The following is a 17,708-nucleotide window of genomic DNA, read 5'->3' on the forward strand; positions in this document are numbered from 1 at the left end:
AAGCTTATTATGCATGCATGAAATTTCTCCTAATGTGACAACACTACCGCTTCAAATTTTATATTTATAAAAGTCTCAGGGGCACTGAAATATTCTGCTGAAAACATGTTGGAGAGTTCTGAACAACTCTTCCAAAAGAAGAAATGACTTTTTAGCCTTGGATTGTTGTGAGGCATCCACCATACACATTTCTTAACATTTGTTTTTACTACTATAGAAAGTATAACGGATTAGAACAAGCGTGTTAATAAGCCTGTGATTTGAATTACGACTGGAACTAGCATCGGACCTGCTATAGGAGACAGACCAATCAGATTCTATTTTATATGCATTTACTGTAGTTACAATATCTTTTTATTCTCGATACTCCATTTCACTTGTTAAGTCATTATACATTTCATTACATCACCAAATGTTGACCTATTTAGCTTGCAAAACATTGATACAGGCTAGTCAAGCTAATTAATTAGATTCTTGCCAATTAATCTAATTAGCCTACATTAAAAAAAAAAAAAAAGATGAAACTGCAGCATGTTGAAATTATAGCCTAATTCCCAGGAAAACCAGACTTGGCAACACTGGCCTTGCTGCACCTGAATAATGTCTAGCACTAGGGTCGCACACCATCTTTCCGTATCTCCTTCAAAATTATCACTCTCCTAACTTTTAAATGCACCTAGTACTGAAGTAAAAACACTAAGGGCCTAAATAAAGCCAAATATTTGTGCATTGCAACAAATGAAAGATCATTTTGATTATTCTTACAGCCTTTAATTAAAAAAAAAAACCAAAAAAAAAAACAATAAAATCCCACATCAGACACTATGTTTTATGAAGCGTTCAATCATCAGTTGCACAGATCTTTAAAATGGCTAAATTCTTGCAGTTTCTTATTCAGTTTGGACTGCGTTAAAAAATAATTACAAAAACCCCTACACTCGCGTATGAAAATTGACCAGTTACTCTTAAGCTGCAGAGAAGATTCTACATGCTCTTTATTAAAATTGGGTCTAACTTCCCGGCAGTCAGACGCAAGAATTTTTTCCCCAATGGAGTCTTTTCCCTTGACGATTAAGATTAAAAACAAACATCTGCAAAACATGATCAAACGAATTCTGAAAGCTTTAAGGAGGAGACACAGTACAAACCAACACTGAATAATTGTGCAAAAAATCTAAATTATAGCTGTAAATTAAATATTGACAAAAAACCCCCCCAAATATTAAGCTAATAGACTATAGTTTATGCATCACACCTTTCATTACAAGGCCATAGCAGACTGAGGCAAGCAACTGACAAAAACAGTAGATCCTGCAGTCAGTTTTTGAAAGAAAACAATTACAATATACATATTTCTATTACCCAATACGCGTACTATTTGCTACTTAAAATGGATTTAAACTTAATCCACTTAAAATGTAAATCAATTCACTTATGCATCAGCTCTTGAGGCAGTACCTCAGAGCCCAAAACATTCAACTACACATTATATTTTGTAATTAACACATCTTAAGAATGGCTTCTGATGAGCATGTTATGAAAGGTTTCCAAAAGAGAAAATGTAAAACGCATTTCTGAGAAACATTCCTTATGTTTTGAACATGCAAAATAAAAAAAATAAAAAAATTGATGCTGGGAATGAGTTTAATACTTGTGTATCAGACCCCCTAATCTATGCATCACTGATCTATGCATCAGACCCACTGATCTGCCCATTCCAAAAATAACGAATTCTGACCAGTTTTAAACAATGAAGATTGTAAAATTGTATTGCAACTTTCTACCAAATAAGTGCACATATTCAACTTACAAAGCTCAACTCACCATTTAAAAACAAAAAACCTCATTAAAAAAAAAAAAAAAAAAAAAATCACCCATGAAATTCCGAATAAAAATTTAAACACAAATAAAACTAATTACTATGGGTCCATATAATGATTAGAACTGGCTCGCAAAACACTGATGACCAAGAATGTACCGACTATAACAAGAGCATGCCTTTAACAGGCTTTACACATTCAAAGACTCCATGATATGCCTCACTCAGAACTTCTACAAAAATAAATACATGAAAATATTTACAGATAGAAGCAGTATTCCAATTTTCGGAATTTAGCAAATCGTCCTTTACGGACAGTGATAATGCATGTTTTCCCAGTGTGTAGCAGTTCCTATGGCTAAGGCCTTTCCTGTTTCAAAGAATTTTGAGAGCAACCGTTAACACCTTCAATTCATAGACAGTACTAGAATGGTGAACAGTATTATGTTTAGCCTATAAAATGTATTACACCAAGGCTAATATATCGATTTGCAAACTCAATTTGTGAGAATTTTTGTAAACTACTGAGAGGAAAAAAAAAAAAAAAAAAAAAAAAAAAGTGAAATAAATAGGAGGATCTGGCACAGAAAAAGCAAGTTCCACACTAAATACAGTGTCCTTTTACAGTAAACAGGTTCATTCATCAGTTTCTCCACTTAGACGACATATTGGTTGGAGGCATAGTTCGTTGTGTAGGCCTGCCTGCTGTACTGAAAGTGGTCGCTGAGCACGTTGGTCCGGCCGTACTGAAATTCTGAGCCTTGTTTCAAGGACAGGGAGCCATTAGACTGGGGCTTGTCAAATGAAATCGTGTCCTGTGAAGAGACTGGCAGCAGTTTCTTCTTTGCGTCTTGGTTTGCATCATATTTCGCCTGTTTGGATAACAGAAAGAAAAAACACAAATGTGATGATTAACAGTGGATTATTTTGGCCCCAAGAGCATTTCAGAATATTTCCATTTTATAAAGTATAATCCTAATCTCTTGAAAACTTTGCCTCATGGAAATGAGACAGTAGTAGTAGTAGTAGTAGTAGTACAGCAGCTTGCACAATATTCACACTCCCCAAACATGCAGGGTGTCTGAAAAGTCAAGAACCAATTAGATCAAAACTACATATACTTAATTTTGTATTTATTATTTACAGCATATGCACTGCATGTTCAGCCTTACGCTCTCACATATGCCCAGCTGCTGAATCTTGTTTTTGCAGATCATATTCTGATAATGATAATGAGTCTTTATTGGTCACATATACATATGCACAGTGAAATTCTTTTCTTCGCATACCCCAGCATGTCAAGAAGCTGGGGTCAGGGTGCAGGGTCAGCCTGAAGCGCCCCTGGGGCAGAGAGGGTTAACCCTCTCTGCTCTAGACCCTGCACTCTGACCCTAGCGTTCTAACAAGCTGGGATATGCAAAGAAGAAAATGTAACTGTACTGTAACATGACGAATAACGACTGTTATTTTTCTGGGCGTAGGCTCAACTTCCAACAGGACAATGAACATAAGCATACTGCCAAAGTGTAGAATGGCTCGGTCAAAGGACAGACTACAAAGACTTGAAAAGCACTGTTCTCCAACAGTAAAAAATTGCCGTTTCAGGTTGTATCAGTACAATATGGGGGAAATGTTCAAGGGGGTGAATTCTTATGCAAGGGATTGTATGTGTCTGCTAATTTACAAGAAATCACAATTTCACAGTCACTGCCATGGTATGAAAACCTGACAGCTGAGATTCTTACCTTGTTATACAGAAAGACACCCAGGATGGCAGTCATCATCCCCAAGATGTTGGACAAGTTAACAGGGTTTCTCAGCATCAGTAATGATATACTGATTACCATGATCCTCTTCGTAGCATTAGCAACCGCATAGCTGAGAGGACTGACTATGTTTAACACACTAAAGGCAATCATGTTCTGTGCAAAGTTGCAGAAGCCACTGATGATGAGCAGCACCAATGTTCCACTCCAATTGGAAATCTCTGTCTATGTAAAAATAGAGAAACAAGAAAGAATTGTAACAATAACACAAATATTACACTGCAGGGTTATACAAATTTTCCCATGTCACACCCCACTTCATCTCCCTGCACCGGCTTCCTGTATCCACCTTCATCAAACTCAAGTCTTGATGCTCACTTTGTCTGGAACAGCACCCCCCTACGTAAACACTCTCCTTGAGGTTTATGTTCCTTCATGCAACCTGCCACCAGTTAACAACCGACACCTGGTAGTGCCTACACGCCGAGGCATGAGGTCCCTTTCCAGAACCTTCAACCTGAATGTCCCTCAGTGGTGGAATGAACTTCCAACCTCAATCCGGACCGCAGAAACGGTCACTATCTTCAAAACATTTCTAAAGACCCACATCTTCTGTGAACACTTAACTAACCCCTAACTTGTCCCCTGGTCCCCCCCATCGTGCATTTTGCTCCTCTAGAACTCAATTAAATATCTGTTATGGTAGCACAACGTGTATTGTGCTTTGCTTGTATATCCTCGTTTGTAAGTCACTTTGGATAAAAGCATCTGCTAAATATGCAAATGTAAATTTTCTTCCCTCAGTGCATCCTGCTGGTTTGTCCCACTCACAGAGGCAGGTCTAGATGGAGACTGAGGAAGGGAAATTAAATGCTTGGAGCCCCAAATGTTTTGCCATTTTCCCATAACCAGCATTCATTGCCATTATGAAATAATTTCGGTAATAACAGTAATAATATTTATTCCACAGGGCTGTTGAATTCACAAATTCGATTGTTGATTAACTTTCTATAACAGCAGCTCTGATAGCTCAGAGGTCTTATTAACCTTCAAGACAAAGATGGAAAAGTGGCTGGTCAGTGGTTAGGCCGCTAGAATATAAATGTAAATTTATACGGTCTTGTGAATGAATTTTTAGAAATTTCCAAACAAAACAAAAAAGCATGATGTCATTCTTTAATTAAAAAAAACAAACAAACAAACAAACAAAAAAAACAACAACATACACATAAAATAATTGTTGCCAAATTGCTTTGCTTAAGGAAACTTCGGGGTGGTAACTTAAGAGTAGTAACTATTCTTAATGTGTGGTTTATGATGGCGGTCAAATGTCGCAAGTGGCCGTATAATGTCATTTACTTACAAAGTCTCCATCGACCAGAAACGAAGACAGGTCAACTAAAATCCACGTTGGCAGCATGAACAAAACTGCATTGAAGCCAAGAGTGTTGAGCAGATGGAGGTGGTGTATCCTCGTGTCACGCAAAACCTAAGACATGCACGGTGTACGTGATTACTTATGCAGATTTTCATGTAGTATAGAGTATGCAGCATACATTTAAGCAACATTAAAATCTAAAGCTTTCCTTTCAAACATCAAAACTGAGACACATTACATATACATGTGAATAATCTTTCCGGCAGGATGGCTGTTGTTGACTTTGTGAGATTTTTTTTGTGTACTTTAAAAAAATAAATAAACCATGCAGTGTGTATTTATTCATATCTCTCACTGTAGTTCTAGAATACTTTAAACAAAACCAACACAAAAAAAGATAACCATTAATCCTGCATGCTAGACAAACATTTAACATTCATAAACAAAGAAACATACAAATATTAGCAGTGCTTGCAACACTGTTCGGTGCACTGACTGATCATACAGGTTGACTGAATAACTTACCTTTTTAGAGAATATGTTTTGTAAAGAGAAGCAAAGTGTAGCTGCGAGAGCACTGATTAATCCTGACAGATCAAATGAGAGCTCAGTCACCGTAGCCAACAGGACACCGCCTATGATCGGTACAAGAGAAACATAGACCTACGAAAGACAAACTGGGTGTAAACTTGTGACAATAACAAAATAACACAATGCAAAACATCATAATGTCACAGGATTGGTATACGGTGCACAAGCCGTGCTTTATTTAGCACCTCTTGAGAAGTAAATTCCAACAAATTAGATGTAAAACAATGACTGTAAAAGTTACTTATATATCCTCCTGAGACCCTGCCCATTGACTTGTGTCCTCTGTAGTGGACATTTTGTTTTCATGCATGTCCTTTGACTTTTTTTGAGCTACTCATGAGGATAGAGAGAGAGAGGGAGAAGTTTTGTACAAATCTTGCCTTTGTGGTTTGCTTCTCCTTCATAATTATCCGTGATAACAGCACGACCCATATTGGCATGGTGGCTTTTACTGTGGGAATAAAGAAACGAGGACTTAAAGCATGATCTTATTTCTAAATTACCTGCTCCACATCAACTGTAGACTTTAAACAGTCTTCTTATGCCACCTGACAGCCAAACCTAGACATTTTAACCTTCTTTAGAGCTCCAGAAATCTTACAGGTGTATAAATACAACACAGTGGGACTTTCTTGCAGACTCATTAATAACAGCTTGTGCCTGAAGAACATGGGCTTTCATTATTTTAAATCCCTTCCTTCACCTGGGCAGTTACACGGTGTTTAAACCTGGACCAAAAAAATAAAAATAAATATAATAATAAGAACCTGTTCCTTATTAAATGTATAATTTCATTGACGCTCAGAAAAAAATAAAAATAAGGCCTGAACAACTTCCTTTTTATTAAAAAAAAAAAAAAAGAAAAAAAAAAGAAAAAAAAAAAAGCTACGTAGCAGTACCGGAACTCTTCCATGTTTAGCTCGTGCTCTCGTTATAGCTCTGTAGATCCGGTCGTGTTGTCCTGACAGAGGTTCAGCTACAAAGCTACACATTCACTTTAATTATAAAAATAAAATAAAATGAAATGGAAAAAAAAAACAACCAAAAGAAACCCCCAGTCAAAACTGCTATTAATGGCGTCCTAATAAAAGCGAATCCACTCCAAATCTCGTTTTAATTTAAATTCAGCGCACAAATCTGAGACGGTTACTTAATGTAGTTACAGCCTCCAATTGACGTCACGATAGCTACATGCTAACTAACTTAGCCAGTGGGCTCAATGGTACAATCAAGAAAAAAAACGGGGCCGTGATACTTACTCGTGTGAGCGTAGGACACGGGAACCTTCCATATACTGAAGTGAGCCGACACGGAAGAGAAATATTTACCAAACGCCAAGGGAAGAATGTACCAGCGGTAATAAGTGGCCGGGACTTCAGATTTCGGGACGCCCCAAGCGCGCAGCAGCGGCGGAAGAAACAACACGATGGAGAAGATGTGGAAAAGCGAAACGGTGACAGGATACGGGAATCCGTTCAGGATGATTTTATTGATAACGTTGCCGCCGGAGCTGACCGTGTACCAGCATGTACACAGCAGCGCGATCCGCACCGCCTCCTTCACAGGCGGACGCTCCACCGCCGCCATCTTCCTGCCCGAGTGTCGGCGCTGCTGCTGCGACTGCGACGAGCTTCTTACGTGGAGCTCCAACTTCCTAATGTGGGAGGAGGGAGGGCGAGAGAAAGAGAGAGAGCGCTGCCTTCGACACGCCCATCTCTTGGTTGTGTTAAAACATTAACTTAAATCTTTTATTTTTTATTTATTTTTTGGTCTACATAGTTTTAGGTAGTTTACTTCTTGCCTCTGGCAAAATGAACACTACTATCCAGTCATCATTTTGTCTGGTGACACGAGTTTTATGACCAAAAGCAAATTAAATATTACCACAATTATCCAATTGGCATGACTGATTAAGAGAGAAAAATGCCGCATTCAAGATGCCGATCTGTTGCACATGGTTCCATCCACTCGTGATTTCATTCAAGAGTGGTGACAGAAGATTTAGTTCATCACATTCAAGAACTTTTCTGTCATACACGCAATGAAAGGAATTTTTTTACACGTTTTCACGGATGCTGCAGTAGATTTTTAGCCTTATTTCATCCATTCACTCAGCCATTTTAAGTATCCGCTTTATCCTGGTCATTGCCAGGTATGTTCTGTAAAGTCATGATTAGTAAAGTGTGATTAACACCAAAATGAGACAAATCACAAACTTAATCACAATTTGATTCGTGACCATTTATTCGACCAAGACAGTGAATCGAGACAGTGAATATCACAACTAGGCAGTAATCATTTCTTCGTGTAACTAGGCCAGGATTAGAATCACACATGTTGATTGTTTAAATCCATTGTTGCATTTCACAGCTTTTTCCAGGTCAGATCCCCTGTCACTCTGTTTGCACAGAGAACTAGAACAAAAATACAGCCTGCTTTGTGGGTCACTTTAGACAGATATAACAGCAGGTGAAAAAGATGTGGTCAGGACTTTCACGTGAATTCTTCAGCGATGTACATCAGACATACTGCTTCAACAATAAAGCACAGGGCCACTTAAAATGATGGCTCGGGTTTGAATCCAGAGAGGTGAGACTTCACCAGCAGGAAATACTAATAACCTGTATGTTAAATGGAGAGAGGACTTTATTCTCTAACTTATTAATATTTTCAGTTTAGATTTACATTTTAATGTAATGAAATGCAAAATTCATATTCATATTAGAACCTATTAAAGGTGAAGGTAAAGGTGTGTATAGTACAAGATGGCCTAAAACAAACTGGTAACCTGAAACAGCTTTTGTTGCAATCTTGTACTGCAGTCTCGATGTGTTTCCTGCTCTGCCACTTCCAAAGAATGAAGATAAACAAGTGCACGTATTATACTACTGTCAAACAAAGCGGATAATGGGTGTATAAGAAATGCCAAAGCACAGTGTAATGATTCTGAATAAGGACAAACAACACTGGAAGCTCTTCAGACACTGAAATATATAAATTTTATGTTGCTATTTGACATTCTCGACAAGTTGTATCTTTTTAGAGTGTTGTATATTCTTCAGCAGAAAAGCTCAGTACAAATTCCAAACGCATACCATATTTCGTGGTATTGTTCTTTGTCATAAAGCAAATAAAACAAACAAACACACACCCCTTTCTTGCTATACTCTTTTTTATTTTCCTCTTATCATCCAAAACAAACAGAACAAAATGTTATAAATAGATACAAAATATTATAAAGCAGTTATTACACGAACACATATCTGGAACAGGCGTAAAAGACCATACGAGATCCAGAGACGCAATTTTATTTATAGAACTGTTTTTAGTCCATGCAAACATATGGCAAAATATTAAGTTTACTTCCATCTCCATACGTGTCTAAAGATATGCATTCGGTCCAGCCGTACCAATGGCCTTTGCTGTCATAACAGCCGTTAACCCCAGGCCAGTGCTTATTGTTTATTTTGTGGACGTCATCTGTTGTGATATCTCGGTCTATCCCTGGCAAATTAGACTCCGAAACATTTGGCACCTGGACATAGGTTTTACTGGCCTCCCTCATGTTGTCTTCCTCACATTTCACATGCTCGGTCATAAAAAAGTGCGCCCCTGGGACTTGACTTCCGGACGTTTTTAACAAATTGTTTTGGAGGTTCAGGTAATATTTGACTATTTGATTTTGCGACATATCTTTCCAGTTCATCTTGTGCAAAGCATTGGGTGAAGATGCAGAAGGGCTTTGCTTCAGGTTCGCTGGCTCATTAACATCCACCACTGAACTGTGCTGCTCCTCACTCTGATTCACTGCTGAAGGTCTGATTTGTTGCGTGAGGGGATCAAAGGTTAATTTACGATTTTTTACTCGAGCAGGCTTACACATGTCATCTGTTGACCGTCCTTCCACATTGATGGAGTAGTCTCTAAACTGAGGCTTTCTCCTCTTGCCATCTGAGGGTTTGATATCTTTTTCCGTTTCCATATTGGTAACCTCGCTGAGTAAGCCTGGCTGAGGCCTTGCTTTAGACTTGTTTTGCAGGTTATTGGTTTGTTCGAGTGTCTTCTCACTGTTTAGGAGTGATTCGTTCTCCGGCTGTGACGGGTCTTTTGACTGATGACACTCAGTGTGCATACCTTGGATGGAAGAGTGTAATGGCAGTGCAGAAAGAGCCTCAGAGTCAGTGGCAGAAATTGATGTTGGCTGCTTGCTTGGTACTAACTGCTTTACTGATCTAGGACTCGGGTTGGTGTAGTGACTGTGTGATTTGTGCTTCACTTTCTCAACAGCAGTTATGTCCCTTTGTCCCTGCTGTTGTAATACTGATTTTCTGAGGACTGCAGACGCAGTGGGTTCTTTATTGAGTTCAGGAGAACTAAAGTGAGGTTTGATGGCACTGGAGTGTATTTGAAGATCATCTGGACCACCACTGCTTCCGCTGGCTGTTGACAGTGCAGATCTCTTTGTGCCCTTTAATGTTGGCAAGTTCTTTTCCACTATTTGCTTACCAGTGTGTGTCATAGGGTAGAACTTTTCAGTGCTTGAAGAGCGGACACTGTGTAAAACAGGTTTCTTGTCATTATCTGTTGCACTCTGAGGAGATCTAGAACCAGGCAATGGCTGAGACCGGTTGGATCCCATAACAGAGTTTAAAGTGCTTGAAAGTTCCTTTGGCAGTATTTCTGGTTGATGTGGGTCAATCAGCTTCTGCCAGTTACGCAGAAGCTTCTTTGCACGCTTTGCCAGATCCTCATCTCTGGTCTTCTTCCTCAAGTCATTTATCAACTTCCCAAGCCGGGTTTCCTATAAAAAACAAAAATCACACAATCTCAGTTTCTCCAAAACCAATGTAGTGAGGAATAAAACATATTGGGGTGTGCTGTTGTGGGAAAATAATCAACAACATGGTGGTGCAATGCAACTGCTTACCACCCCAGAGTGTTTTCCTATAACGATACAGACCGAAGTGTTACTCTTGCACCACAGTGATTTGTCAATTTATTAACGAACGACATTATGCTTAATGTTGTGGGACGTCCAAGAGACAGGTTAGTTCCTGTACGTTATAACAGCTATAAACTCAAAAGCAGAGGTGCTGTTTTTTTTTCTTTCTTTACAAAGTGCAAACATCTGCTTGCTCCATAAATGATAAATAACTGATAATGTATTATAATGAGGTCATTAATATAACCCCGTTATTTAAATTACAGCCAGAACTACACAAATCCTTCAGGTTCGAAAATCCAACAGCACTGTGATATAATTTTAAATACTGCATTCATAACCCACACTGACTTTTATTAATAAATAAAAAGTAAAAGTCAATTAATTAATTAATTAATTAGTTAGTTAGTTAGTTAGTTAGTTAGTTAATTAATTAATTAATTATGAGGTTATTTTTTCACATGAGGGAGACCTGCCGTTAGGGGTGTGTGATATGATGATATTAAATCGTGGACGATTAAAATCTCTCCATGAGGTGCCTTTACAAAGAGATCGTTAGTATCGACGTTGCGTACCGTGACAGTACCTACTGCATTCGATTCAGTACCTACCGCTTGACCACTGACACAGTACGTACTGATCAGTATATGTGTAGTATGAATACAATCTGGACATAGTGGCCGTTTCTCATGTGATGTGTTCTTATGCGATCTTGCGTCCTTGCGAACTTGTTCTACGTCATCATCCACCGCCAAACCTTTTTTAAATCGGGGAATTTGTTTATCTGTACTGTTCAGCAACGTGCAAAATAGTCTTAAAAACCAACATGAAAGAGAATCGTGATAAGACCGAGGCTTGTGATCCTGCCTGAAAAAAATCGCGATATGATATTTTTGCCATATCGCCCACCTCTACCTGCCATGTAGATAATACATTTTATCTGATGAAGAGACAAGACAATTACGGCAAACATTATGGCTTTTTTAACATCTAATTCCAGATTTACTTTTGCTGTTATATTAACCTTCATGGTTCTCTGAAGGCTTTCCCCTAGATTTAGGAGTGTGGCTGTGGGGATTTTCCACTCAGCCACAACAGCATTGGTGAAGTCAGGCACTTATATCACGCCTAGGCCCAAACACTCCTCACCTCAAGTGCTTCCTTTGTGATGGGGTACTTCTCTAGGATGGATATCACATCCAATACAGCCACCATGTTGCTGATCTGTTAAAGGAAACCACTGGATTCACGTTAAAACATTCATTTTTAGCATGCACATTTATTACACCAAGCTACACAGGCTAATTTTCAGTGGCATTGAGAAGCAGAGTAAACAACCTTGGACCATGCAACTGTATAAATGGTAATGTTGAAATCTACAGAATTTGATTTTGAGCCAAGTTGTGAGAATATACACAAAACATGCCTTCCATGAATAACAGCGACCAATTACCATGTAAACAATAACCAAGCCTACTTCTGACTGTAATTAGGTACGCACAATCTATTTGCAACTTTAATGGAGCGTTAAAACCACTCAAGTTATGAAAAAGAAGCTTCTAGTTCAGCCTTTTTATTTCCATAGAGTATATCTGCACATTGGGAGCTGTTTGGAGCAAGGGACCCCGTTAAATGCAAGATGAATTTCCTGAAACCCCCAACAAACACAATCCAACTGTTCACAAATTATACTCAATATTTAAATGTGTACAATAATATTTGAGCTATTTATTGCAACCATAGACTTTTTATTCCTGAAATTTCCACTGAACACATTCAAATTATTTGTAGACCTGTTTGTGTTTGCTTTTGTTTAGGTATGTTCTCTGACACACCGGTTCTCAGAGGTCCGTGCAATATAGCCAGGAGGTCCGTGATTTCTTCATATTGTTGCAGTGGCAGAAACCACATATCAAACCTATTCGAGGTTTTGTTTTTCCAGATTCAGTTCTTCAGGTAAAAAACAAACAAAAAAATTTGGCAATTATTTCATAATTTTAAAGTAGCTCTCCGTGCTTTGGCTTTATTTGGAGATACAAGAGGCTAAACGTAAAGTTAACAAAAGTGTACAAAAGTTTTGGTGTTTTTTCTGTTATATATTTTCTGATTTATGGGGAACTTAATGAGTCTGTGGATATCTGGCAACCTCGCCCTATTTGAATGAACTCATTCATATGTGCACCTGCAAGAGCGTCTAAAAAACAGTTTCAAGTTTCTGTTCAAAAATGCAAATTCATAGATTCCAGTAATTAAGCTATCTGTGCGTGATGTATGCAAAAGCTTAATCTTGAATCTACTTTAAATGTCAGCACTGCTCACAACATGCTGATGATCATTACTTCTTCATGCTGTACATGATTAAGTGTTTTTTTTTTTAATGACTTTTATTACGCCACACTAAGCATCACTGTTATACACATTACTTTGTCTTTAATTAAACTTGCTATTAAAATGTCAAGTGGATGTTGACTAGTGTCATTTTCCTTAATAATATAGTGTTTAGTTATTTGTGCATTTGTTTCTGCATATGTACTCTACTGGACCTCCCTAGAAACCTGACAGAAATATTTCTGTGGAATATTAATACTGTGCAAACAAACCCATCAATTTATACATACTGATTCATTCATTTTGTTGCTTGTTTATTTAGGTATGTTCTCCAACACACTGGTTCTCGAAGTGAGCTCCCAGGGTTCTGTGAAATATATCCAGGATGTCTGTGATTTCTTTATAATATTAAACTGGCAAAAACCACAAATCAAAACTCTTTCATTTATGATTGAGTTCTTACAGTTATCAGACTGTTTGACCTGTCACTTGAATTTAATGGGTCTAATCCAAACTTCTGTAGTTAAAAAAAAAAAAAAAAACCAAGTTCAGATAGTGAAAAGTTGGGCAGTGGTAGATCAGTCATGCAGTACAGCCATGCTGTCACTGTTAGGCCCTCGAGCAAGGCCCTTAACCCTCAACTGCTCAGTTGTATAAATGAGATAAAGCCGCTCTGGATAAGGGCATCTGCCAAATGCCATAAATGTAAATGTAAGTTCAGAAACAAAAAGATCTATGGCACCAATAACTACGCAGAAAATTATTGCACACATAAACAACAAGCCTAATATTTGAATAGTAGGATTGCGTTCGTAAAAATAATTCTGTAGTGAGGAAGTCCATGCAATTTATAATACAGAAAGGCCAAAAAGGGCTGACATCCACCTCTTTAACAAACTCTGTGGCCTTCCAGGAGCAGGTGTATTTATACTCAGATCACGTGATGCCTCAATTACACATAGGGCTGCTCCATTCAACTAACTCTGAGATTTGTTTTTTTATGGTAACTTACTTTTTTTATTATTATTTTTATTATTATTTGTTAATAATAGTTGCAAACTATATTGATCGTCAGTGTTATGGGCTATAAATAAAATCCCAATTAAGGCTATTTCAGTTCCAAGCTGTAACACTACAACGTGTGGAAAAGTTCAAGGGGTGTGAATACTTACGTAAGACGCTATAAATGGATACATTATTAAAAATGGGGACTGACATCCATAATACCGATTATTATATGATGTGTTAAGATGAGAACTTCCACTGTTTTCACCCGTTAGTTATACAGTAGTGATGCAAGTTGCGCTCGGCACATAACGGTGGCTAACCCGGAAGTGCTAGCTGAGCTGTAGCTACAGTTACAGTACAGGAGCCGGACAGGCTGCAAATATTTTATTGGCAGCAAAAATGAATAAATAAATAAATAAATAAAACAATCTAACTGAAAACATGCAAAACATGAAAAGCGACAGCCGACATTGTTTACTACTGAAGACAGGCTCATGGTACTTACGTTGCAGTGAGCGTCAGTCGCCTGAAGCAGCCGGTCTCTGATTTGCTGTGCGGTTACCGTTACCGACGCCGTTGTCATGGTCATACAGTGAGACTAGGCACAGCGGCTAGTGCACTGAAGTCTAACAGTCTACCGCTGATTACAGGTGCTGTGGGAGATTTAACACTGTACACTCCATCACTGAATCTCCGTTTACTCGAACACCAGTAATTAAATTGGGGGAAAGTTGCGCAAGTTAACAAAAGAGCACATTTCACCTCTCACAACCCTGTCGCTATGAATCTCTCTCTCGCTCTCGCTCTCTGTCAGCTGCCTCGGCTAAACCAATGGCTATAAATCTAGCTCCCGTGGCCTGATGGGAAATTTCAGGCTGAATCCCAAATTCGACGCATAGTGCACTAGGTAAGCTGCCTATACTATGCATTTCATACCACGTGTAGTGCACTTATACACCGAGTATAGATGTATTTGAGATTCAGCCCAAGAAAGACTCTAGAAATAGAAATGTCCCTCGGCTACAGAGGCAAATGACTGTTTCAGTCAGAACTGGAATAAAGTTGGTTTGATGTTGGACGTTCGATATTGGCAGATATGCGGAAATTAAGGGACCGTCTCTAAAGTTACATACGACATTGTTATACACGATTCTAACTTCAATAGCATTTGAAGGGAATGATGTACAGTCATGCACCCAATTGTAAAGTGTTCATCTAAATGTCAGGTATCACACACACCTTTTAGATTTCTGATATTTATTAAAATAAACTATTAAATCATATGTAAATATTGCCATGTATTTCACTACAGAATGGGCTCATACACAAAATATACCATTATTTAAAGCTCAATAGCATTTGAAGGGAATGATGTACAATCACACATCCAACTGTAAAGTGTTCGACTAGGTGTCAGGTATGACGCGCACCTTTTAGATTTTTGATATTTAATGCATGAACCAAAAAAACCTTCACGAATGCGTACAGGGGGTCAAAATGACCCGTATTGGGTTGAATGGTTTTCTTAAAAAAATAGATGTCCTATTAATGAAATAATATATATATATCTTCTATACCGCTTATCCTTTTATATGAATATCAAAAATCTAAAAGGTGTGCGTCATACCTGACACCTAGTCGAACACTTCACAGTTGGTTGTGTGATTGTACATCATTCCATTCAAATGCTATTGAGCTTTAAATAATGGTATATTTTGTGTATGAGCCCATTCTGTAGTGAAATACATGGCAATATTTACATATGATTTAATAGTTTATTTTAATAAACTTCTGAAATCATTCTGCTGCTACTATCATGAGTTACATCATCAATAAAGATTAGTGATCCTGTTCCAGAAGCAGCCATGCAAGCCCAAGCCATGACACTACCTCCACCATGTTTCACAGATGAGCATGATTGTTTGGATCATGAGCAGATCCCTTTCTTTCTAAACACTTTGGCCTTTCCATCACTTTGTGGCTCAACTCTGTATTTCTTGTGAATTCTAATCTGGCTTTCTGATTCTTACTGCTGACGACTGGTTTGCATCTTGTGGTAGGGCCTCTATATTTTTGCTCTCAAAGTCTTCTTTGAATTGTGGGTTGTGATACCTTCACCCCCGTCCTGTGGAGGTTGTTGGTGAAGTCACTGAGTGTTGTTTTTTTTCACTGACTTGTGTTTCTTCACAGCTCTCACAATGTTTCTGTCATCAACTGCTGTTGTTTTCTTTGGCTGACCGGTTTGATGGCAGGTTGTTAGTACACCAGTGGTTTCTTTCTTTTTCTGGACATTCCAAATTGTTGTATTTGCTATTCCCAATGTTTGTGCAATGCCTCTGATTGATTTTCCTTCTTTTCTCAGATTCAAACTGGCTTGCCTTTCTCCCATAGACAGCTCTCTGATCTTCATGTTCCTTTATCTGTTTTAACAATAAATGCAATCGTCACAGACAAAACCCAATGCCATGTTCTAACACATTACATTAGATGTGAATGTCAGGAAATGTAAGATGAAATTGTGAGCCATCATGCCATGCTCATCATTTGACCTCAAACCCAAATGTGTTCGGTGTATAATAAAAACAAAAATAATTTACCTATATTTCAATACTTTCAGAGGGGACTGTACCCTCTCCAGTCCCATAATACACATGCATTATATTGTAGATATAATTGTTTTTTGGTCAGTAATATCTTGTACTTTTTTTTTAGCAGACTCAAGAACCTGCTTACTAGGAGCTTCAAACAGGATCCAAGAAGATGAATATGTAGAAAATGTGTTGTAAATTGTGCTTAACTCATGAATGGATATATTTATAAATCTACATTAAAGCCAATAGACTTTGCTTTAGACCACATGTTCATTGTGCCATGCAAAAAGGAAAATAATTATTATTTCAAACAACAATTTCCATGGAGTAGACTTATTTTTTCCACATAACTGTATGAAGCCAGAATTACTATCAACATGGCATATATTTCAGGCAGTTTTACAACATCTATATGCTGAGACACGTGGCTTCAGAAAAAAAAAATTGGAGAAAGCATGCCCTTTTTCTTGGTTTACACTGAATTAAGCTTAAATTACCTTCCGATTTTTGATTAATTTATTTATTTCTTCACTGCCTTCATCTATTTGTTGACAGTTGTGCTGTCATTGACGCATCATTTTCCTAAACTGAAATAATTTGAACATATGTGTAGTTTATGTGCATAACATCAAAATATGTTAAACTAAACAGCCTTAAAGTGAACATAACCAGGTTACACTGTGGATTCTTCATATCAATGTCTGTAGAGTTTGACATGTTCTCCCTGTGTCTATGTGGGTTTCCTCCAGGTTCTCATGTTTTCTTCCACCTCCCAAAAACGTGCCGGGTGGTGGACTGTATACGGTAAATTTCCCCTAGGTGTGAATGTGTGTGTGTGTGTGTGTGTGTGTGTGTGTGTTTGTGTGCATGGTGCCCTATGATGGACTGTTGTCCCATCCATGGTACATTCCCACTATATTCCTGGTGTTGTCTGGATAGGCTCTGGATCCACTGCGACCCTGACCAGGATAAAGTGGTTACATTAGGAGTTATCTGAAAATGAAATGTGTCCGGTTTCAAACCTCTGCGTACGCACACACACGCGCACACACACACACACACAGCCATGACCAGTTTCATTATCCATTTTCTTAAAATGATCAGAAAGGCCAAAGTAATGCAAGCCACTTTTAATAGGTCAGTGTTTTTCTTGCAAAGAACTTTTGCATCTTAACTGAGTAAAACCACCAGCCATTCTTTCAACAGTTATAGAATTATATCATTTAGTAATTTGTACTAAATCATTTCTCATTTAATAAAAGAATCAGAGTAGTATTGAACTTGC

At 38.1% G+C, this 17,708-nt stretch overlaps 2 protein-coding genes across 3 annotated transcripts; both read right to left on the reverse strand.

Annotated features, from left to right (window-relative positions):
• Window positions 1–739: 739 nt before the first annotated feature.
• On the reverse strand, window positions 740–7,212 carry slc35e1 (solute carrier family 35 member E1). Its single transcript, XM_017478727.3, has 6 exons — window positions 6,814–7,212; window positions 5,935–6,005; window positions 5,489–5,626; window positions 4,949–5,074; window positions 3,565–3,810; window positions 740–2,691 (listed from the first exon to the last, which is right to left on the reverse strand). The coding sequence occupies exons 1-6, from the start codon at window positions 7,139–7,141 to the stop codon at window positions 2,476–2,478; spliced, it is 1,125 nt and encodes a 374-aa protein (XP_017334216.1). The 5' UTR covers window positions 7,142–7,212; the 3' UTR covers window positions 740–2,475.
• A 1,498-nt stretch (window positions 7,213–8,710) lies between these two features.
• LOC108271268 (mediator of RNA polymerase II transcription subunit 26) lies at window positions 8,711–14,721 on the reverse strand. 2 transcript variants are annotated; one of them, XM_017478725.3, is made up of 3 exons: window positions 14,338–14,718; window positions 11,646–11,720; window positions 8,711–10,355 (listed from the first exon to the last, which is right to left on the reverse strand). In XM_017478725.3, exons 1-3 carry the CDS (start codon window positions 14,419–14,421, stop codon window positions 8,880–8,882), a joined length of 1,635 nt encoding a protein of 544 aa, XP_017334214.1. In that variant the 5' UTR covers window positions 14,422–14,718; the 3' UTR covers window positions 8,711–8,879. The 2 variants fall into 2 exon arrangements, with proteins under 2 accessions (XP_017334214.1, XP_017334215.1); XM_017478726.3 differs by lacking the exon at window positions 11,646–11,720 and having other exon boundaries at window positions 14,338–14,721.
• Window positions 14,722–17,708: the final 2,987 nt, after the last annotated feature.

The sequence above is a fragment of the Ictalurus punctatus genome, chromosome 10 (genome assembly GCF_001660625.3).
Source record: "Ictalurus punctatus breed USDA103 chromosome 10, Coco_2.0, whole genome shotgun sequence".
Lineage (NCBI taxonomy): Eukaryota > Metazoa > Chordata > Actinopteri > Siluriformes > Ictaluridae > Ictalurus > Ictalurus punctatus.

Excerpts from the sequence above, each read along its gene's own strand:
- LOC108271268 (XM_017478725.3), bottom strand. The coding sequence starts at position 14,421 with ATGACCATGACAACGGCGTCGGTAACGGTAACCGCACAGCAAATCAGA. Across the intron at positions 11,721-14,337 it reads CGACTGACGCTCACTGCAAC|ATCAGCAACATGGTGGCTGT; the intron begins GTAAGTACCATG and ends TTCCTTTAACAG. Across the intron at positions 10,356-11,645 it reads TCACAAAGGAAGCACTTGAG|GAAACCCGGCTTGGGAAGTT; the intron begins GTGAGGAGTGTT and ends TGTTTTTTATAG.
- slc35e1 (XM_017478727.3), bottom strand. The coding sequence starts at position 7,141 with ATGGCGGCGGTGGAGCGTCCGCCTGTGAAGGAGGCGGTGCGGATCGCG. Across the intron at positions 6,006-6,813 it reads CGTGTCCTACGCTCACACGA|TAAAAGCCACCATGCCAATA; the intron begins GTAAGTATCACG and ends TTATTCCCACAG. Across the intron at positions 5,075-5,488 it reads AAAACATATTCTCTAAAAAG|GTTTTGCGTGACACGAGGAT; the intron begins GTAAGTTATTCA and ends TGCATGTCTTAG.